This window comes from Euprymna scolopes, chromosome 27 (assembly GCF_053919585.1).
Source record: "Euprymna scolopes isolate OS-2025 chromosome 27, ASM5391958v1, whole genome shotgun sequence".
Taxonomy (NCBI): Eukaryota; Metazoa; Mollusca; class Cephalopoda; order Sepiida; family Sepiolidae; genus Euprymna; species Euprymna scolopes.
Window position 1 is genome coordinate 33,916,997 of NC_136508.1, and position 24,757 is coordinate 33,941,753.

General features: G+C 31.3%; 1 protein-coding gene across 1 annotated transcript in view; it reads left to right on the top strand.

The window, feature by feature from the left end:
• LOC145248803 (uncharacterized) overlaps positions 1 to 24,757 on the top strand; it is a 2,668,808-nt gene that overhangs the window by 2,620,022 nt on the left and 24,029 nt on the right. Inside the window, exon 18 of the mRNA XM_080110455.1 lies at positions 6,089 to 6,220. Coding sequence (XP_079966581.1) covers positions 6,089 to 6,220 — 132 coding nt within the window. The remainder of the gene's footprint in view (positions 1 to 6,088; positions 6,221 to 24,757) is intronic.

Below are 24,757 nucleotides of genomic sequence, written 5' to 3' on the forward strand. Positions count from 1 at the left end.
TATTTACATAAGGTTTTTGCCAATGTAACCTATGACCTTCTTCAGGTGGCAATTTTTTCAATGTATTTGTTCCAAACTTGAGAATCTTGCTATTAAACTTGGGAATCTGCATGAAATTTTGAACTAAACCCTTTATTTAATCCATGAGAGTAGCATGCCTTTATTCTAGTTATGACTAAGTAGAACTCTTAAGCAATTCACAAATATACTAGGATTGAATCTTCAACCTCGAGAAGAGTGTCACTTAGTATAGAATTTTTGTCTATTACTGTACCCATTACAGCAGGCACCTGTGGATTAAATAAGAGTTCTATTCAAAATTAAGTGCAGATTCTCGAGTTTTACAGCAAGATTCCTGAATTTGGCAAGATGCACGTAAAGAAGGTAGAGATTACATTGACTGAAAACACTCAAGGTGAGAACAGTAGTCCATATAATCCAAATAATCAATCTTCATCTCAAAAATTAAAGAAACATATTCTTTATTTGTTTCTTAGTCAACAGTCTTGTTCATTTATTGAATTATATCAATTACTCTTATTTTACCGCTATTGTATAAGTAACAAAAAAAAAAATAACAAGAAGAACTTCATTCCTGATGCAGTTCTCTAATTGCATAATATTCAAATATGTCTAAGATGGTGTATTTCTGCCACAGCTGGGGAGTGCCACTTAGAACACTTTGTCCAACTTTGATAAAGTATAAAACTGACATCAAAATCTAGTGGAGAATTGTCGCTTCACTACAGCCTCTTTCATGCAAGAAAGACATTTTTAGTCTTTCTTCACTTTATCATTATTATAATGGTAGGTGCTTGCCTGAGCTCCAATTTTTAATTCTTCCCCCCTGTAAAACATTCACTGCTAAAACTCCACTGATTGTTGCCAGTGAGCAATCTCTGATGATGACCTGTGTGACAAATGAAGTAATAATAATAAGTTGCAATAGAAATAAAACAAAAACATAAAACATAACCATGTGAGATCAAGGGAACTGAAACTTCAAAAATTGTCAGTTAACTACACCCTTTAACCCCTCCCCCACAATGAAAAAAAAGTGATGATGATGGTCTCAGCTGGCACCACACCAAATCATGAAGTGTCTAGAAGAATGGGAAAACAAGAAAGAAGAGCACTAACTAGACCTCCTCTGGAAGATTGAAGAGAATACTGGGATCTTGAGGGAGGCTTTTTGCCACCTAAACCCCAAGGAATACCAATCACCGTTATCAGCGAGAAATCAATGGTAAGTGCCTGTTGTGATAACGCAAAGGCATTTGCAAAAGTTATCAAAAAGAGTATTGAATATCTGAGGAAAGTTGTCACCTAAACACCACCGGCTGTTATCAGTGAGTAATCGCTGATAATGATCTTTGTAAAAACTCCTACTGAGTATAAATAATAAATTCTTGCCTGAATAACACATAATAATTTTTTAATAATGTTTTCATTATTTTCTTTAATTATTTTTCCCCCTTTTTTTTTGGCTTCTTGTAGAAATTTTTGTTAGTGCATCAGTTTTATTATTTCTTTTTGTCTTCATTCATTTGTTCTTGCTTTGACCCATATGTCTTGTATTATTTGTCATGTTGACAATATTATACATTTTATTTTCATCCCATATTGTTTGCAGTTCCATTTATCTTTGCAATGTTAGAATGCTACCTTTCCTTTTTTTGCAGAGCAGTAAAACATAGTATGTACCAACGAGTTAACAAAATGGTCCAAAGGAAACGAACACGTCACAAATACCTCAGAGTCTGTATTATTTGGATTATTCAGACTACTTTTCTTACTTTGGCTGTTATTCCTAAGTTTGAAAACTGACCCTAAAGAAGGTTACATTCAGAGAATGACAGAAAAGATGAGAATAGTAGCAAAAATAATCCAACAGACACAGATTACCATCTCAAAATTTTCAAAACATAATCCTGAAGTTCGTGGAGTGTTGTAATTACTAGATCTCCAGTAATCTACATATTCATGATGTATTTAAAATAAAACATAGCCTCCTAAAGCTTATCCCTCTTCATATTTTCTGTTGATGATATATCATAGTTCCGCATCAGTAATATTACAGAATAATTAACACTCAAGAACTCATAAACCCCCAACACAAAAACACTAAATTTATATAAAACACATTTGAATGAAATTCATTACCAAAGTTATCTAATTTTACCATGTGGAAATGATTTATAAGAATTTTTACCATTTAAAAGTTTTACAAATTGTTTCCATACATTAAAACTAAGTGAGTTTTGTAGAGAATTTCATTCTGATGCATTTTATATAAATTGTGTTTTTGTCCTTATTGGTTTGCAAATTGTTGATTAGGATGGCATATAGTAAAGAAATTTATATATTAGTGATGGGACGATTCAATATTTTTCCTGATTCTTATATAATTACCGATTTCGATTCCAATTCTTTATAAATCTTTAAATATTTAACTATAAAATTGGTATTTTGTCCTGATTACTGTAAAAACACATTTTTCTTAAACCAAACTCAAAAAGAAAAGATAATTAAAAGGAATCATTTTGGCATCAGGAAATAGGCGCAAATTTTTCTGATTCTAATTCCGATACCTCAAAATTCCGATTTTTCTGATTCTAATTAATCGTCCTAGAACTAATATATATATATACATACTGTTTATGGCTTCTATTGGACAGAGTCTATTCTTAGAGTGAGGGGAATTTATCTCCTTACATCAAAATTTTCTTCCAAAAATATATACTTATGGACTTAAATAAGTAATTGGTTGGTGTATGCGCTTTTTGCTGCTATCTTGTAGACGGCTTTATATTTATTTTATGCCTGGTATATTAAAAAAAAACGCTGTGAGCAATCCTTTTAATGTTTTTGCTTGTTATATTGTCACAAAAATCAATCTTTTAAAGTCTTCGATTGTATCTTTAATTTGACTGTGAAAAAAAAATCTCTGTTAAATGCAAACATAACATATGAGTTATCATTATTACTGTTCATATATCATAACCTATTAAAAACAGGTAAGACAAAAATGATTACTCTTCACTTGAGAATGCTTTTCATCATTTCTCACTGTATAGATATGAAATAAACATACATATATAAACCCACATATATTTTAAACATAATCTCTCACCTTCATAATACTGTGCCTGGCATTGACACAAAACACTAGGTTGAACACCGTTATCTAGTCATCATAAAGCACAATTTTAGAGATTTTAATTCTATCAATCTATCGACTTTCTTTAATGAAAATTCTCTCATAAATTACCAATTAATTGTATTCTTTTTGATAATTAATTTTAATCAATAAATGGTAGGAATACTGATTATTTATTCGAGTCATAAATATCACTATATATAAAAGATTAGACATAATTGTCTATAAATTTTAACATTTCATCTATCGGTATATATAGAGAGATATGCCTATTTCATAAATTAATGTAGTTTGCTTTACTCATTGTTTAGTGTGTATATAAAGGTAATTTATAGAAGGTAATATAATGCAGAGGTGTAACAGATTAACAAAAACCATCAAATCAATGCATACTAGCAGGACCCGTAGAAATTTCATGGAATGAGAAATAGATTTAATCAATAAATATGTTTTGATAATACTGATATTTATCTGGATAGCGCCATTTTTTTTTTTTTTTGTCAAAAAAAAAAAAAGAAATAGCACGCAACAAATATGAGTTGAATAACATTTCTACAAAAATAGTATTCATTATATTTTAAATATAGAATTAATCCAAATGAGATAAATTAATAAATACTAAGTAATATAGTGCTACATAGTTCAATACAAATAATAACATCACATTATAAGAGACCCTTTTTTTTCAAATGTTCTTTTTTTGTACGTAATATTTTGCTGACTTCTTTCTTCAGTGAAGAGCCACTGTACATCGAAATTATTACGTTCCTTTCTCACACCATTACAACAATGATCGTACATTACTGTAATGATATTCGAAAATGAGGCTACATAATATTCTTGTTCAGAGTTGCCAGATGGGGCTTCTTAAAGCCAAATTTCACGAATTTGGCATTTTTTGAAGCAGTTTAACTATCATACATTGTATTTGGCCTTTTTCAAAGCGTAACATATGGCCTAAGGAAGGAACAAGCAGAATATTATATAGATAATAGTAGTATAAGTTTTGAAATTTCCACGTTTTATTCACTTGTACACCTACGTTGTAAATACCTCTGACTAACCCGACAAGCAGCAAAATTCTGTCCCTACACTGTTGAGATCCTTAGATTCTGGAAACCTTTTACCCAAATAACTTTTTTCCCTCAAACTGCTAAACTTTGGAATTCCTTCCCAGGTCTCTGCTTTATTGGCTGTACTGACATGCAGATGTTCAAGTGTAATGTGAATAAACATATCACTGCCCTACTCCCTACATAGTATCTTTGCAAATCTGGTCTTAAATAGTAACCCCTGATGCCAAAGTGGCACTGTGCCTTGTTTGGGATGAAAAAACAATTTAACATTTTTTTAAAGATGTATATATATGAATATAAGATAGAAAGGAAGAAACAAATTGCTTGACGATTCATCTGTTCCATAGGTTTTATTCAAGAGATTGTGGGTTTAAATGTAATTATGTTTTTCAGCTGAGAGGTTGGCCCCGAAACAGTGCATATCTTTTCCTGATGACCCAACCTCTTTTGGAAATCGAAGTATGATACCCCACAATGAAAAACAGCTTACAAACCAACTTATGAATGTAATAAATGCAAAAAATGGTGAAAAAACGATCGATATTTCTATCCTGATTACCCAACACAACTGGAAGTGAAAAGGAAATACTTCACATTCGAAAACAGCTGAGAAACATAATTATAATTAAACCTACAATCTCTTGAATAAAACCCATGAAACAGATGAATTATCAAGCATTTTGTTTTTTCCTTTCCATTTTATATTTATATTGTCGAATATTTTTATCCTTTTATCATATATATATATATATATATATATATATATATATATATATATATATATATATATATATTGTTATATAAAAGAAAATTAATAAAACGTAGAAACTTCCAAACTGATTTAAGCATTATATGTCTTAATTTGTTTCTGTTTATCCATTATTACACCTCTGCATGTTATTGCTTTCGTTCTATATCTTATATATATATATATATATATATATATATATATATATATATATATATATATATATATATATATATATATGTTAGAGGTTTCAAAGTGTGTTGAGGGTGGTAATAACCACCACCATCTTCTCCTAAAAAAAAAACAATGAATTTATCGATTATTACCCCCCCCCCATCAGACTACTTTGAAACCACTGGTATCTATGCTTAATTGATTTATTATTGTATAGTATCGTCTATAATAAATATATTATAATCTTACAGATGTAATTGACCCCTTTGTATGTATGCCTCTTAAACTACATAGCTATAACTACATATACTTGGCTATACCCAGGATGCAGTAAAATCATTTTGGCTTTCAAATTTAAACTTATACAGAAAAAAAAATAACGTTTGATTACCACGTAGACAACTCGGGTTATATTCTTCAACTAAAATATGACTTATTCCTTTGTTGATTTTTACTTTTAGTTGATTCTTTAAAAATGTTTGATATTACGAGTCATTTGGACTGAGTTAAGTAAGTTTTAAAATAAATTTTAATGAAATATATTATCATATTGTAAAGTACATTATTATATTGCCAGTAACATGGGAAAAAAATAACAAGGAAGATTGACTAGTCAGAAGCAAAGTTTAATTTTTCTTTGAAAATCTGACAATATAATTTTATGTGTTAGATATCTATCATTATGTGTGTGTATGTACACATAAATTCAAAATTGTTTCTTTAAAATTATCTTTATAAACAACTCACTGGTTCTCTTTTTCTCTTGTCATATTTATTTAAGCGTCCTTTAATGTTTTTAAGAGGAAATTAATAAAAGATAAGTTTAATCTTTTCTCTCCATTTTGTGTATTAGAACTACATTAATTTTGGATTTATTGTAGTGCTAACAGAATCTTAATGTTCTTCTTTGTCTTGTTTTTTTTTTTCCAGTTTCAGCTCTACCTGTGCCGGCTATTGGTGGCATTGTAGGTGGCCTTGCCTTCTTGCTCATAGCAGTAATTCTAGCTATTATTGCTGTTATTATCAGTAAGCGAAAACAAAAGAAGAAAGCCAAGAAATATGGTGAGTTGTGAAATGTTTGGTTTGCCTTTGCTTTTCTCCCTTTTATATATTTCCTATTATGATTATCTCCCTTTGCTAAACTCTCTAAGCCAACATGACATCCTACTTAGTACAAGTACAGGTAGTCAAGGTTCTCAATTTAGATCATATGTAAATTCAGCATCCAAGCTCTTCTGGCCAGAAGGGTATGGGTTTCTCATGACATCTGCTCGATTTGTGAAAAGAGTAAAGTGCAACTCAATTATTTGTGGTACTTACAAGCATTGGGTACACAAGAAATATAGTGGAATTTTAGGTAAGTTGAGAGATGATAAACAGTTTGTAGATAAGAAGTGTAAGACAATGGAGTTGAATGTGGATGCCAAACTTATTGAGGTTGTTCAGAAATTTTTCTACATTAGTGATACTATTGGATCACAGGGAGTAGTAGGTGGTAGTGCAATAGTAAGAATTATGAATGGATAGAGTAATATCAGAGAAACTTTTGCCATTACTAACCAGCAGAGAATTACCACTGTGTACCAAGGGAAGAGTCTATTAAGCATGTGTACACAGTGTAATGGTGTGTGGAAACTGATGCGTGAGAGTTGAGGAGAGAAATAACATGAGAATGGTATGATGGGGATGTAATGAGAATCTTACAGATCTAATAAGGTCAGAGAAATATTAGGTCTGGACAGTATATAGGGAAATGTGTGTAAAACAGGAGACTTTGATGGCATGGCCACATTGAAAGAATGGATGAAAGTTCCTGGATTATTAGAACAGCTAAGGTAGTAGCATCAGCCATCAAATGAAGGCATAGGAAAATGTGGATGGAAGTCATGAAGATCGATTTGACAGAAAGAGGAATGATAATGATCTGAATATAGATAGGTTACTTACGAAGTCAATTCCTTAAAGCCATCCAACATATGTCAGTATGTAATAGGACATTAAACTGAACATGATGATGAGAATCATCAAGTATGCTAACCCTTCCCAAAGATAAACATGACGAATCACAACTCTACGAATGCACCCTTAGAGCTTTGCGTGGCAAGATGGTGAAAAAATCTCCACTTGTCTTTCGGTTGAATCAATTTTGACTGAATTATTTCCCTTTATCAAAAGCGACGATTATTTTGGTACTTGTACAGTTTAATGAAGACATTAAAAAAATGAAAATATCAAAAAACAGTTATATTGTATGTATCTGTTTTGGACTAAAGTTTTCAGAAAAAAATTATCTGTGCCTAAATCAAAACATAGATTCCATCAACAAAGCTTCTTTTTTAGAAGTGCACGCCTGTGGAACTCTCTTCCGTTTGCCTGTTTCCCACCTGACTACAACTTGGATGTCTTCAAGTCCAACATAAACAAATTCCTGATGAACCGCCCCCTTAAGTAAGACACTTTATCAAATCTCCAATACTAACGATTACTACGATACTATCCCATTGATTACTGTACACGTAATAACCCTTATCCCTGATGGCTTCCGGGCCTTGATAAGTGGTGACCTCCATGTAAAACAAAAAAAAATTAATTTGATCAAGTAGTTTTTTTTTTTTTTACAGCGGAAAAACACGGTTTTATGACAGCGCACTGAAGGTAGCCATGTTTGGATTTTGAGAACACACCACAGGGAGATAATTCAGTCTAAAACGTCGACTTCCCCTTCTCCAGCTTAAATAATAGCTTTTCTTATTAAAAATCGAAACATGGCTACCTTTTGATCAGTATCATAACAAATTGTCTTTTCGCTGTAAAAAAAAAACCCTACTTGATCGAATTAAGTGAAATCTTTTTCAGAGAACTTCATTCCATAACAGATATGAACAATATAAGTTTTTTCGATATTTTCATTTTTTAATGTCTTGATATAACTGTACAAGTACCATTATTTTAAATAGCGGTCCACTTCAAGTTCATTCTTTTTTCAAGGGAAATAAATCCTAAATATAATGAGCTGACACCTAACTTGAATTTCAAAGTATCAAAATTACATTTTAACTTTTAGATTCTTAATTATTGACTGAATATTCGTCTTTATAAATTTTGTGGATTAAAAAACACAACATATAAGAAAACAGTGATTTCTAAAAACTGAATCAGTTATCAACATCATTAAGTATTATAAAGATTATTACTATCATAATTATCTACACTAATCATTTTATATATACATAATACTAAAGCTGATAATCTCGTTTGGTTGTTTGCAGATTAAATGTTTAAGATTGTGGGAGACAGAGCAAATGAGAAGAGAAGTGTTGAGAATAGAAAGAGGAAGTAGTGATAGTGGCATCAGTGTAAGAGAAGAAGAGTAAGCAGATGATGTAAATAAAGAAACAATAGTCAAGTAGTCTTATGAGTAGCAATAGCATGAGAGAAGTACAATAAGAGAATAATATGAATAAATAAATGACATAAACAGAGAAGAAAAGTAAACTTGTAAATTACATAACATTATAAAAAGGCTCAGATCTGAGAGTTGGAATACACAGGAATCCTCGTTCAATACTGGAAGAGCGGTTGACTACTTATCTAAAGACAGTTACTAGGGTTTTGTTAGTCCTGAAATGTTCTAATTTCTGTCACTGTTTCCATAAATAATTTTGTATCTTCTTTACATTATTTTTCAGTAACAATACATTATTCTGGTTACTATCTATGTCCTTATAATGATTTAACTTACCAATTACTAACATTATTATGTTTCAGTTATGTTTATTATTTCTATTTACCTTATATTTAATATCATTACTATTTATTGTTTTATTTTTTAACAAATATTCTTTATATGGTAATCATATTGTCTTTGTTACGTGTTTTGTTTTTCTTTTGTATAATATGATAATTACCTTCACAACCCACAATCTCTCTCTCCACACACATACACAAGTATATATATATATATATATATATATATATATATATATATATATATATATATATATATATATATATATAATGGTTGCATAATTTGGTTTCCTAGATATAGGTTCACTGAACTCCTGTGTTTATTAAAGAGTGGTCAATAGAGGACAGAGCAGGTATATAGAATGTCTATTATACAAACATTTTTAATTACATATGTGCGTACATGTTTCAGTGGTATCTCAATTTAGAGAGATCCACCTCATTAGACAAAAAAAGGAGGGACACTGAAGCCAAAATCAAGATTCATTCATGTTGTATATAAAAAGATATCTGGGTGTGACTTAAATCCTGAAGAATAAGGTAGTTTGTGAGGACAGGTAAGTGGGGTTAGGGAAAGAGACGAATAAGAAGTGTAAGGGAGAGAGGAGAAGGGGAAATACAATCCAGACTTGTCAAAGTATCTCAACGGGAGGGGAGTATTGCTATACTTTAATTTTAGGACATAAATGTGTGTGTGTGTGGGGGGGTCTTTATTATAGACTTTCTGTCCTTTCATGTATTAATACATTGTTATAAAAGAATAAATTAAGTTTATTGGTAAAATAAAAAATAAATAATGTGTCAAAGTAAATATAATAACACATGAAATAGACAGAAAGTCTACAATAAAGAAACGGCTGATGAGAAAAAAAGACGACCCTGGAAACACTTTGTATGAAAGCTCTCCCAGTCAGCCATAGAGTATCAATATACTGTATGATAGAAAGGTATGCCGGAGGACTTATTGCACTTTGTTTTTATCTTAACTTTATCTTAAGACAACCAAGTGGTTGGAAGATCCCAGTGGGGACAGAATGGAAAATAAACATAGCTCGGGGCAAGTTGTGCAAAAAAAAGTCTAGGAGACTTGCATCAGTGTCGGACACACAGATGGGTTTGTGAACAATCTGAGTTGGGTTATAAGCAATGGAGAATTCATGATAGAACCTCCCCTCGTCATCTGTCTTATTTGACTGGACTAACCATTCCATATTGTGAATATTGAATATCTCCACAGATGTGAATGTTAGCTGAAGGATGAGCAGACAGGATGGAGACTTTTCATGATGGAGTTTTAGGATTTGTAGAATAGGTCGACAGACTTGGTTAGAGCAGGGCAGAGAGGGAAAATAAGAGAGAAAAAGTAGTGAAGAGATATTTTTTTTTTTGCAGATCACGATAAGACAAAGCCGTAACAATTACCCATTAATATGGCATCTAGAAGCTCCACCAGAAGCTACTGCATGGTCCAGAATCCATTCACCAAATGGCAATACAGCAGCCTCAGTACTTTGCACCTGCTGATAGGGTGGTTCAGGTCCCTGACTATCAGGCAGATAACGTCAGGCTAGTAAAACGTTTACCTCCAGCACTCTTATTAGTAAGATAGAAATAGAAATTTTTCTACATCTTAGGAAACTGCTCATGCAAAAATACTGCCGACCTAGAATACAGCTTTTGCTTCTCCCTTTGTCAGAAAAATCACTCGTTCTAAATGAGGACTGAGAGATAAATTAGGAGAAGCAAGAGTTACGGGAGCTGCTGACAAGGCATCCACAATGTATTGCCTACTCTCCATTATAAAAAAAAAGATAATATTAAGTATTCTACTTAATATAAGTTCAATTAACCTGTTTAGAGGAAATTATTGCAATAGGTTCCCCTCTCACTAACTGAAACAAAGAAATAATTCAGTTGGCAAAGTTAACATATGTAATTCTTCAGCAACTGTTAATTTCCTCGAGTCATTTGTGACTTGATTTGAATGGAAATTGTCTGCTCCTTTTGCTAACATTCGATGCTAGGCAGTGCATTTATTAGTAAAGCTATTTGAAAAGTATACTAAAATGGAATGGCAGTGCCATTTTTTTTTTTAATTATTTTTTTTTGCAAAACGTTGAATTCAAAATTGGAAAATGCGTTTATTTTGAGGAAAAATATCAAGTGAATTATTAGCCACAAATTGACAACAATAAATTCCAATAATAAATTTTAACAATAGTATTTGGAGTAGAGGTAGCCGGGGGCAAGTGTAGAAAGAAAAACAGTTGGGTAAATGAATTAATACAAAACTGAAAGACTTTTTAAAATAATTTCTTTTTTTAATATTGCTTACCAGAATTTAGTTACCAGCTTTGCATATGTAATTCTTCAACAACTCTACTAATTTCCTCAAGTCATTCCCGACTTGATTTGAATGGAAATTTCCTGGTGTAAAATGAACTTAATTCATCGCATAAGACTTTATTTGACGTCTTTGAATCTCTCTCTATGATTCTATTTATTATAAGAGCAATCATAAAAAGAATTTCAAAACTTACCTGGCGAATATACTCAATGAACCAAGTGCAAGAGAATACAAACAATTGCACTTAAAGAGGTGGTTAGAATCTTAAGATTTCTTGGTTGGAGTGTCTGAAATAGTGAAAACAAAATAATGTCTTTTTCAACAACATTATGATTGTTCCTTCTTTTACAAGCAACCTCATTGATCTACTAAGATTGGTTGGTTGTTTTTGTTTTATGGCATATCAACAGTTTTCAGGTTATTTAATGCCAAATCCAGTGATTTTGAAGAAAAAGTTTTTTAATAGAATATATTTGTTTTTTTCAAGTCGGTTTCTATTTAACCCATAGTTGGGACCCTAACAGTTACTACCACTCTGGGTCAGTGGACCTGGGAGCAATGACAATTAAAGGATGGCTCCACACTCTCCAAAGCCCACATTCTGGGACCTCAACATCGGATATAGTTTAAGGTCATATCCAGGATCGGATCTACTAAGAATCCACCTAATGATGTACTATACTTGCTGAATAAATTCAGGTGTTCTAATGCTATCAGTATGTTTCGAATGCCTCTTATACTTTGATAATGATGATACTATTCCACTTTATAGATAGGAAAACGTTTATTTAAGCAAGGACACTAGATAAGTCATATCTCATTTTATAATGTAAATATATGTAATTGTTTATTCGATGGTCAAAATAGATAGCAAAATGGTTCACTATTGTAAATGAAAAATCAAGTGACTTTTAAAAATGGTTCTCTTCTTTAGTTACCATATTCAACCTTTAATTGTGTGCCTCTTCATTCATTATGTAATTAATAATTCTAAAATATAGAAAATATGAATTGTGTGTCTTCAAATACCTTATGCACGCTGTGTCAAGTTGTAATTTATGCCTCTTTGTTCACAATCACCTTCTAAGCATTTCTAAATAAAACCGGAAACCATATATGTTCTTACACTACATTATCCTGGATATTTGGATAAGTATTTTAATTTTAATGAAGGAGGGTGGGTTCACTTTAATACTATGTGACTTGCGTTTGTGCCAGAAAAATTTGATATTATTGTATTTATACATTGAAATTTACAATAGACCCCAATAACTATGTTTTGAGCTTATGTTAACAGGGAACTTGGATACATAAGTTTCATTTTGAGCTATAGTACTATTCTGGAGTCTGCATTTGCACCAAGCAGCTTTATTATATTATATTCGGCATCCTCAAAGAAAGTAATGCTTCATTTTATTGAATAGGGAAAAGTTTACTTCATCAGGGATAAATGCCATATACAAATTTATTTTCAGAAAATGATTATTATTTTTATAAATGTCGCAGTAGAAATATACTTAATTATATTAATAGCATATTTTAAGCAAAATATTTACAGTAAAACGAAAGTCATAGCAAAATCCGGGTTTGAATATATAGTTAAAAAAGCTTTTGTATTCAAATTTAATTTCAAATTTTTAGATATTTAAAAGAGGTTTTATTATATAGGTATTATTAACTAACTACACCTATTCGCCGTTGTCAGGGATTATTTTTACTTTCTTTTCCAGTTTTTTAATAGGATTTTGAAAGTTAAATTTAATCATTACTGTATAGAGATTTGCACATGTTTATCTAAGAGCATTTGTTGCCCAGACAAAGGATCAATGTATGTCGATCATGGCGTTTGATGTGTTATTTTTCATTTTTTTTTTTTTTTTTGGTTAATGTCCTATGATGACATCACATTTAGCATGAGGCATACAAAATATCTTTCATTTTCATTCCAAACCTAAACTATCACCTTTGAATATATTTTTTTTTTAATATACACTTGATTATCCATCTGTTTTGTATCTCATAGAATAAGAAACAATTATTATTAATCAGACTACTATTCTCATATTGGTTTTTATTTTCACAACATTTCGGCTGATGTAACCTTCAAACTTTTTCAGGTGCATCTTTTCAGACTTGGAAATCGGTAAATGTTTCTATCACACTCATCAGCTTTTTAGTAATCAATTCGGAAGGGAGAGGGGCAGTCGTATTAACTATTCTGTACTTTCACCGAAATTTGTTGAGTCGTAAAATAAGTTTGTTGTTACAGAATATCATTTTTAGTTTTTTTTTCTAAAATATGATGTAAAAATTTACCAGGAAATCTTTGATAAACTTTGGGATATAAAACTTCTTCAGATTTTTGTTCTTGTTTTATACTAATGGTTCACCACTTACCATGATCAAAAGCTATGCATGGATAATGGTTAGATTTTCAGTTGGATGATGGCTTGTTCTCATTTCATCAGCCATAACCTATTCGATGTGCTGATGGAACAAGAATATATAATTTTAGTTAACTTGCAGAGATCTTGGGGCTTATACTTAAGTTTTTATGCAATACATAAATATTCAGCCATTCATTTAAGGTCTTTCTCAACTTGTTAAACTTTTAGCATGTTAAGCAGGGAAAAAGAAAAAATTTCTTCTCCTCAAGAGCTTTAGTATTATTTAGTTATAAAAATATTAATAAATTAATAGTTGAATAATCATAATGTAAGCACATACAATTGCTTATTTGATAGTCGAAATAGATAGTGAAATTGTTACATTTTTGCTTTTTATTGGATTGAGTAAACCCCAAGTATCAATATTCCTAACCAGCTTCAGTATTACCATAAAACAGTGAGGCGAACTAAATTATATTCATATTAATAACATATGTAAGAGAAAAAAAGGATGGTTAAAATCAAATATTTATTTGTCAGATGCATTGTTATTTAAGTCTAATATTGAAAATGCAACTGATTTTATTTTTTTTTATATTAGATATGCAAAACTAGAAATTTAACTCATAATTACATGAGTCTAATCATTTTCAAAAAGGCTTTCATATTAAATATCATAAGACGGTTAGAGAGTGCAACAGCCAAACTGTTGCATGATAGCAACTAAAATAAGGATGATTTTTCCAAGTTTAATCAATGTGAGATATTTTTTGGGTTATTAATTTGTATTATTCACTGATAATTTGTATTTGTACTATTTTTCTCGTCTTGATGAGAACAGCAGTCAGAATAATCCAAATTATCAATCTTCATCTAAAAAATTCCAAAATATATCAAATTGGTATGAATCTGAAATAATACAGAAATGGAAACATTAAAAAACAATGCCATAAACTCGAAAGAATGGCCAATCATCTCACATACCTATACAGATTCCATGAGCTGAAGCTAATTCTACCAAGCCTTACTTTGAAACTACTAGATAGTTCATAGAAAACACAAAGGATCACAAAAAGAATGGGGCATGAGCTCATCCAAGATAAAATTCACAACAACCCATGGAAAAAAAACATGAATTATAGAGTGAAATCTTAAGTAATTTCACCCCTTTCTAGTCAGTCATCTGACTGATGACAAAATCTACAGCAAACAATATCTGAGTATGTCATACAAGCAAAAATTTCCAGTTTTTAAAACTCACAAAATAAATAAACAAAACTGAGAACAGTAGTACAAAAAATTCATATAATACAACATATTTTTTGTCTAAGTATTTCTCGACTATTTTTCTAAGAAAAATTTTAAATTTTAATAAAAGCCTTCATTATCCACTTGAGATGTTCTATTAGCTAGTTATTTGAATGTGTTCTTCAGTCAATTTTTTTTTATTGAATATCAATTATTTTTCATGTAATATTTATCCACCATGTTGTATCACCTTGAAATATCAAATCTCCTCCTCCACTTCTACTTTTTCACACATGGATGTATATTGATATTGTGTTCTTTCTCTGAAATATATCCACTGGTTATCTGTTACCTTGACCATTGATCCTAGCTAAAAAAAAAAAAAAAAAAAAGGCACAAGTCTTCACCCTTTACCTCTTATTATCCATGGATTTTACACTGTCTGTAAAGATCCAGCCCTTGTCACATCACCGCAGAGTTGCATCCATTGTTTTACAAGTATTTCCACGGAATGTGCTTCGAAGGACAATGCACTTTTTTCTTCTCAACATAAATACACCTGACCAACCCAACTAGATGCAAAATGCTACACCTTTACAATATAAATCTGTAGATGCTGGAAAATTTTCTACTGTAATAGCTTCTTCACTGGGAACACTTGCCTTTGGAATTCCCTTGCTGCTCCATTTCTTCAACCATACCAGTATGAGAAATTTAAATGTAATGTGAACAAACATCTTGCTGCCCAACTCCCCACCATGGTTGCATTTCTCTGGATGTAACCCCTATCACAGTAACCCCTTAACTTCAGTGGTAATAGACCTTGTTTGAGTCGAATAAAAAAAAATGTTTTGAAACTCAACTGCAAACTATCTGTACGATGTTTCCTCAGCATGTGGATTTTGGAAAAAAAAAACACTTCAACCTTGGCATATTGTCTGCCTTTCACTTCAGAGTTTTGTAGCACTGCACTTGAACACACCTCTCAGACCTTGAAAGAATATATATATCTGATACTTTTATTTTCAGAATTGACTGACATCAGAGACACCTGGCGGTGATAGACATCCTTTTGCGCCCAGGTGATATTAATGCATTGTACCAATAAAAAAAAATAAAAACAGCTGGATCTTCATATTCACATAACTTGAAAGTAGCTTAATTTTTATTCGCCTGCTGACTCTGGGACTATACAAGACATTGCCAAATTTATGTACTTTGCTGAGGGTAAAATTGGATATCCATCTCCTAAAGAAGCAAAACAAAAACTGGATTTCAAAATACATGGGAAATATTTAATTTATTCTATAGATTCACGGACTTTGTGAAGGACATAAGCCAAAACAATTTGGATTTACGTACAGTTTTTAAATCCTATTTTTTTTTTTTTTTTTAAGAATTTTATCTGAACTCTTGAAGCAAATAATCACATATTTAAAAGACATCACCAAAGTTGTTTTAATTGTAAAACCTGTGTACAAAATATAATTTATTAGCATAGTACCCATAAAAAATGACAGAACTATTTATATGTCGATTAGCATTTCTGCTGTGTTATTTAATTTTCTATAAAGATTTGTAAAACTTAAAACTGTCGGTAGTCATTACTATTAGTGGCATAAATTATTTTAAAAGATAATACAATTGGCAAAATTATTTTAAAAGATAATACAATTGGCAAAATTATTTTAAAAGATAATACAATTGGCATACATTATTTTCAAAGATAATATAATTGGCAAAATTAGTTAAAACAATTTATTTTGCTTTACCTACTCATTTGTGATTTATTTGTGTTAAAAGAGTTTAATACTTAACAGAAGTTTAAAACAATTTACTTTACTGTAAATAATAAACTAGGTAAAATAATCCACCTTCAATCATTCTGAAGAGGAAGTAAGTACATAACCGGATTATTTTACTAACAGTCACTATTTATGGTAAAGTAAATTGCTTTAAACGTCTTTTAACAATTAGACATTACATTTTTCATGAAAATAGGTCACAAATGAGTAGATTAAACAAGATAAGTTGTTTGGGGATCGGCATATTCCAGGCAGTTTATATAAACTGCTGGAGGGTGCAAATGAAAGTTTCATTTTGCTTGTTTGTTTTTATTGTATTTTGCTTTTCTTTTTCTTTCTTTTTTTTTGGGGGGGGGCAAAAATGCTAGCCAATTTTTCAATAAAAACAATATTAGTTGTGGTGTTATGAAGAAAACAAAGTGATAAATAAATGGCAAATTTTAAGAAACTTTAAGAAAAGAAAAAAGCTCCAATCAAGGAACAAAAAAACACAATCATATATTAAATTTCATAAATAAGTGTTCAGTTTTTTGATAGCATTCAAATTTTTTAATAATTTTTTCCTGCTTTTTTTCAACATTATCAAATATAGTTCAGGGTTAAGTTGTGTTTCTGTAAGGATTGAGAGTTAGTGTGTTCTATTTGCAGATTTTCTGTGGCCCTATACAACCAGAGAGTGCAGCTGTCCCAACTCTACTAGATTCATGGTGACGACTGTAACCAGTTTTCACAAATTTATTGAAATGGTGACAACTTTAATCAGTTTTCACAAATTTATTGAAATTTTTTTACTGCATTTGCCAATTATCGACTGCTGCAATTTTCATTGTCTAAGCATTCAGCACCTTCCAATGGGTTACCTAACCTGCTCAAAATATGTTAGTGATAATGCAGTCCCTATTCTGTATAAATACCATTGTTTTTTTAATAATTTCTTAATGGTATTTTTATAAAATAATTTGTTGTTAATATTAATGATTACCAAATTGTCTTTAAAACTCAACAAACACTTTGCAACATATACACTACATGAATTCTAATGTTTTATTGAAAAATAGTAACATAAACTCTGGAATTAAATTAAAGAACTGTTTTTAATTAGTGAAAATAATCTGTTTATCATGTATAACTTTTAAAATAAAAATACTATAATAAATTCACTCAGTGTTAACTCGAAAGAATCACTATTTGTTGTCTAAAAACTGTAAGAGTTTTATCAGATTCTCCAAACTTGGAGGTTTTACAACTATAAAATATTTCTTATGAAAAGAAAGTTAATATTTTTAATGTATCGAAAATAATATGAATAAAAATGAATTTCCATTAAACTTTTGTTTTTAAATTTATTCAAACCTGCTCTATAATTTGGTGTTCGCCTCTGGGATATTTTTTCTTTCATTTTGTTTTGATGTTTGAAAATTTATTGTGCCTATTTGTTTTTTATTTTTTTAAAATAGGATTTTAAAAGTTAAATTTAATTTTATGGTATTGTTTTGATATAAAGGTGTTAAATAATTTTCGGACAATGTTGTCTCCTAATTTTATACAAGTTTCCAACTTCGCATTAGTTTATTATTTTCATGAATAGGTGTTACTCTTGTTTGAAAATATTTCCATTGGCTGAAAATTGTTTTATTTACCACCGTCATGTTAAAAGTTGTTAACTTTGGGAAGTGAGGAGGAAAGCGAATTTAAATGAAGAGGAAAAGGAAAGAGTGTAAGAGTGTAACAAATCATAGCCATTTGCATATTAGCATCTGTAGATTGAGATTCAGTCGTCACAGAGTCACATCTAGCGGTTGATGCAAAGACACTTTTTTTATTAAACGATTTCAGTTATAGATGTAGGAGTACTGCTCTTATGCCAACAGAAACTGACTCCTATGACCCTCACATTAGATATGCTTAGTTTAAATCATAGAATCTTTGAAGCTAGACAAGGGAAATAACTAGGAGAAATGAACCCTAAACATGAATTACAAACGTTTCACGACAATACAGAAAATGCACATTTTGTTAGACAAAATGAAAAGAGTAGTTGGGTTTACTTTCAACAACATTGTAACTCTCGTTTATCTTATTTGCCCTTTAGCCTTCATATTCCCAGAGTGATGTTTCTGACAAAGGGGGAGGGAATGCTGTTTTCTGGACTGGAATCTATCCTTTTTTTATTATTGGAATCCTTTTGGGATGAGTAGTTTATGGAATCTATCCATCTAACACTTATTTTTCGCTAGTTTTTTTACTTTGAAGTAGTATATATATATATATATATATATATATATATGCACATACACACACATTATATATATATATATATATATATAATGTGTGTGTATGTGTATATATATATAATTATAAAACTCAAATGACCTTGTAACGAGTGATGTAACCCACTTTCCAGTTTACGACATTCGGTTGCGCATGCGCGCATAAACATTAACCCATAACAATATAAACAAATAAACACAAATCGCTCCTTTTGCAGATTTTGACCTACACACTGAAATATTAACGTTATTATTTCGAAATCATTATTTAACATGGGAAGAGTGGGTGTGTTTTGCAACTATTCTTTATTACAACTATACTATCGCTATTTTCTTACAACTAAACAACTTTAACCCGTTGACAAACATAAGAACAATTGTAGTAAAGCCAAGACTACTACTACTACTACTACTACTCTCTATCCGTCCCTTTTCCTTCTTTCCTTCCTTCCCTTCCTTCCTTCTTTTTTTTAATTTTGTTTACATTTCTAGATACAAAATAGTTATGTGAGAACGGTGAATTTTTGACAGATTTACTAATCTGTTTCAATATTAGTTTTATTTTATTTTATTCATTTAGGTTTTTTTTTTGCTTCAGGTTTTATTAATTATTTTTTTTTAGATTTTAAGTTTCTATAACTTGGTTGAAGGATTCCAATATGGGTTTTTCATTCTTATATTTCTCATTGGTAGGTTCATGTGAGTTTTTGCTACTAAATGTCTTTCGTTGGCATTCGATTCGTAGGAAAATCATGTTTAATTTTCGATTTTTGAGCGATTATTCGGAAAAATAGGTAACTTTACATGAATAGGGAGGATTTTTTTTTCATGTTTGAGTGATTCGTCTGTGATTTTTCATTTTAATATACTTTCATAGAAATGTTTCTGTTATGTCAAAAAAAAACCTATTTTCTTTACGTCACAAGTGTCACGCTCATACATGAATTCCATAGCTAATATAACATACTGACCCAACGGGTCACGGTGTTAGACACCTTAGGAAAGGTTACTATGTTTAAGTTTTAGTAAACTAAGTTTTTTGCTTAGTGATGGAGGTACTCTACAAAGTGATCGGTGTTTAGGATGATTTAATTTTTTAGTTTCACTGATAACTATTTGTTTCGAAAAAGATGTATGCAGGTGATATGAGTGAGGGGTAATGTGTGTTGCTCTTGGGAGCCTTTGGGAACGGACCAATCTGATGGGTAGCAAACAGAGAGAGAGGCTAGATTGTTAAAGTGTCTCTAATTCTCTCTAATGATATCACTGGAAACCTCTGGATTTAGTGCAGGGGGTTTATTTGTTAATAGAGATGGTAGTGTAGGATTCCGAGAAAAAACAAGCTGGAATGGGCTGAAACCATGAACATTTCTCAGACTGTTCTTTGCACAGAGACACCACATAACAGCAACTTCAAATGAACAGCCAGAATCAGCAACTGTTTTCCGAATCATTTCCCCCATGATACGATTGTGTCTTTCTACTAAGCCATTTGACCAGGCAGATTCAGCCGCTGTTGTTTTTATGTTAATATTCGGTTGTTCGCAGAACTCTAAAACTTCAGCATTTGTAAATTCCCCTCCATTGTCAGTAAGTAAACTACAGGGAGCACCATAAATTGAAATCCAAACTTTGAAGAGCTCTGACAATTGTAGATGGAGATTTATTTCTTATTACTGTTCCTCCAGAAAGTCTGGTAGCATGGTCAACCAGATGCAACAGATAAACCTTTCCAAATTGTTTGAGGTCCACAGCTACACACTCATTGAACCTAGTTTCCATTGGTAAGCCAACAATTGACCTTGGAGGGGCTCTTTGATATTCTTTGCAGATCTTACAATTCTTCGATATCTTATAGATTTCATTAATAATTTCTTGATTATCATTTCCCTCACTATGTAGCAGTTCAATGATTTTCCTCGGAGGACAGTAATAAAACTGACGATGCAGTTTCAGGGCAGCATCCTTTGGAAACATATGCTTATTACAAAGTGTAACCTGGACCTTTGGATTCGTACTTGTTTGAACAAGAATTTTCTTTTGTTTAGACAAAGGAAGACAGTAGTGACCACTACTAGCTAAAGATAGCAAAAGTTTTTGTCCCATAATTATAGCGGTATCATCTTTACAATCAATTTTTGCTTTTGTAGATTTCAACTCATCTTGAGCCAGCAAAAGGGGAATGTCTGCATCTATAATATCAGTGATGATAGAGATTTCAATCTTGCCAATAGTGACCGGTATACAGGCAGTCTTCGACGCACGAATCCAGTTGCCATCACCAAACTTGAATTTGTTATGGCTATTGTTATATTGTACACTTTTTCTATCATTTTCTGATAAGGAATCTAAATAACATGAGAACCACACTTGTCCACAAACTGTTTTTGTGGCACCACAGTCAAGAACAGCACTATTCATAGCTTCACCAACCAGACCCTTCATATCTTCAGAGCTGGAAAATACATCCTGAAACAAGGTTATTTCATGATAAGTTCCCTCACTAGGATGATCTTGATAATCACAATCATCAACAACTGATGTTTCTGCTGTGTATGACATATTTCTAACACTTGAGATTATATCTGGGCAGTTTTGTACCCAGTGATTCTTTGAGTCACAATTGAGACATCTAGTGACCTGACCATATTGATCTAGGGGATTTTTGAAATGTCTTCTCTCTGTTACTTTATGATGACGACCAACAGAGAAAGAAGAGTCACTTTTAAAATTCCGTGGAGGCCATCTGCCTCTTCCACATTGGCCTCTACTTCTGCTTTGAAAGTTTCTACCAAAAAATGTACCATGTACAGTGGGTTCTTCTGTGGAATCAGTTTTTACTTTGATATTGAACTTTGAGTCTTGGGGGGCAGTTCCAAATATTTTTTTCATTTGTTCACACATCTTATCATAATTTAATTCAGTGACTGTGGCTCTCACTAGTTGTTCTTGATGTTGAGGTAAGTTTGCCGATTTCAGCAAACGATAAGCAAGTATATCTGTTGACATAGTCATGCCATGTGTTTTTGCCTTATTCCATCTAAGTTGAACTTCTGTTATATAATTTGGGATAGTAAGAGACTGTGGTCTTTTGTAGAGTTCAAAATTTTCATACACTTCAAAAGCGCTGATAGGTTTGTTTTTTCAAAGAGTTTAGACAATTCTGAAATAACTTTATCTGAACCCGTATCTGTAGTCATATCAGTATTTCCTAGTGCTTCTAAGACTTTATCTTGAGTCGCTTCAACCAGGCATAAAATCAGCAATCCACCATGTTTCTTTTTGTCGACATCTGTAATTAATTTCCAAATATTAAATTTCTTCAACCATTTTTGGTAATCATCCTTCTCTTTATCAAAAGATGGAGGCGCCTTATCGGTGAATACATGTGCTTGGGCCATTTTCTTTTTTTTTTTTGATCGCTGCTCTGCTACCACTGTTAGACACCTTAGTTCCTTCACTGAGTAAGCAACTGGAATAGTGACTTCTTCTGTTAACCTCTTGTGATTAAGTTATGTCTCAGAAGAGGCCCACCTGTGCTTCTACACACAAAGCATCTGCAACAAAAGAGAGAATTAGAAACACTTTAACAACGATTAGTCTAGTATATATATATATATATATATATATATATATATATATATATATATAGCTTCTTGCAGCAGCATTAAGTGTCTACATGCCTTGTAAGGAGCAATTTCCACTTAAAAAAGTGTGGGAATGCACTGAAATGCTAAATTACAGTTTCAACAGAAAAAACTTGTTGAGTTTTTTCCCCATGCTCTATGAGTCAATTGAGCGAATGAGAAAACTTATCTAACAATGTCTGTTAAGTTATCAATCTAAATGAAATAATCCAACTTGATCAGTGTTTTGTTTTTACACTAGAATATTCCAGTATTAAGCAGATTTTTTACTTTTATTTTTGTAATCTATATAATTTAAGGAAATTATGATCTCAGGCAAAGCCGGTAAGCCCTACTAGTTATTTATATAGACATGCTAAGAAGCTCACCCAGTGTTGCCCGGTGAAGTAATTCTGAGAATTCCGTCCTTCTTTAGCCCATGTCATATTAATAATGTGATATAAAATATATTGATATCTAAAACACAAGAAAAATTTTAATTTTCTTTTTTTTATATGAAAATGGCTCCAGACAAAGCATGAAGCCATTTGATATAAGGAGCTAAAAATACTACTTCAACATCAGAAACTAATGAACGACAAGTGTTAGATGAATTAATTCCAACCCAGAAAATAACAGTTATTCTCAGAAACATTGTCATGGAATGTGAAGACTAAAAGGAAAAAAAAAAAGAGTTATGATGCTGCCGAAAGTAAACTCAAAGTCCACTTTCTACTCCCCTAATATTTTTAATTATAAAATATCGATGTGTCAATTAGTGCTGCTTTGTACATCTCCAAGTGCTGGCCGTCCGTGAAGGAAGCATAAACTTAAAATATCTATGAATTATTTTTATGGGGTATCTATTTACTTTTTTCATGTCTGTAGACATCTGGCATGGTTTGTTTTAGACTAAAATACCAATGAAAAGGTAATTCATTAATTATGGAAATGTCTTCGGCTCTGCTAATAAAATCTCATGATTAAATAGTCAAGCATATGTGAACATGCTAACACTCTTTAGCGTGTGAAAATAAATTTAGTATACAAGGGAAAGAAGAATAGTGATGTCTTCCTCAACTTTTTATTTGTTTCTAAATATTCCATTAAAAAGGCCAAGTGATTTATCTGCTCCAAAGCCGTTAGTTAAATACACTTTGTATTGTTTGGAAGGAAATCTTACATATCTCTGAAACACAGCAAAGGTAAGAAACATAGACGTTAGATCTTTTTAGAATTTTGATCAAATTATAAATTTAAAAATTGCTTCTACTTTTATATGTAACTAAATAAAAACAAAAAAGCGGGTGACCTGTTAGGTCACTAATAGAGCTTGTTATATTGTTTTAATCAGGAAAAAGTGAGCTTGCAAAGCCAGTTGAATATAAAAGCATGAAAATGTAACAATGCTCAATTAATCTCTTCTTGCCGGCTATAGCACTCTCTCTCCTCCTTCTCTCTCTTTCGTGAAAAGTTAAATAGTATTACTACTTGTGATATTCTTTTTTTATTTATAATGTAGTATTTCAAAGTTTTTTTTTCTTCCTGTCTTTATTATCATGGATTAAGTTATATTGTTAAGATCTGGAAAAATGAGTTTGCAATGCTAGTTAAATATAAATAGATAAAAATCATATATTAGTTTCATTCTGCTCTCTTGATCTCCCTCAACCTCTCACCCGTTTCTCTCTTTCGTCATAGATTAAATCGTATTACTATTTGTCATAATATTCTTTTTTTGTTTATAATGGACTATTTCAATATTTTTATTATTTACTGTCTTTATTATTTTAAACTGAATTTGAATATGGATTATCGAAAAACTGAGTTGGCAAAGCCAACTAAATACAAAAAGATAAAGATCATAAATTAGTCTGTTTCTGCTTGCTATATCTCCCTTTCACCTCTCTCTCTCCCTCTAAAGCACCAAGCACCATGAGTTGGAATTTGAAGATGTAAGAAACTTGAAGTGTAGGAACTTTATTAAGATTACTAGATTTTAATATTTCAAAATATAACAAACTACTTTATCGCTAGTTTATTTCTGTATTGCATTCAATTTGAATCCAAATTGGAATGAATACTGAGAAAAGAGTAACATTTTTTCTAATGCGTATAGATGATTTCAGTTGGTTGTACAATTTAACTTTACAAAACTAGTGTCATGAA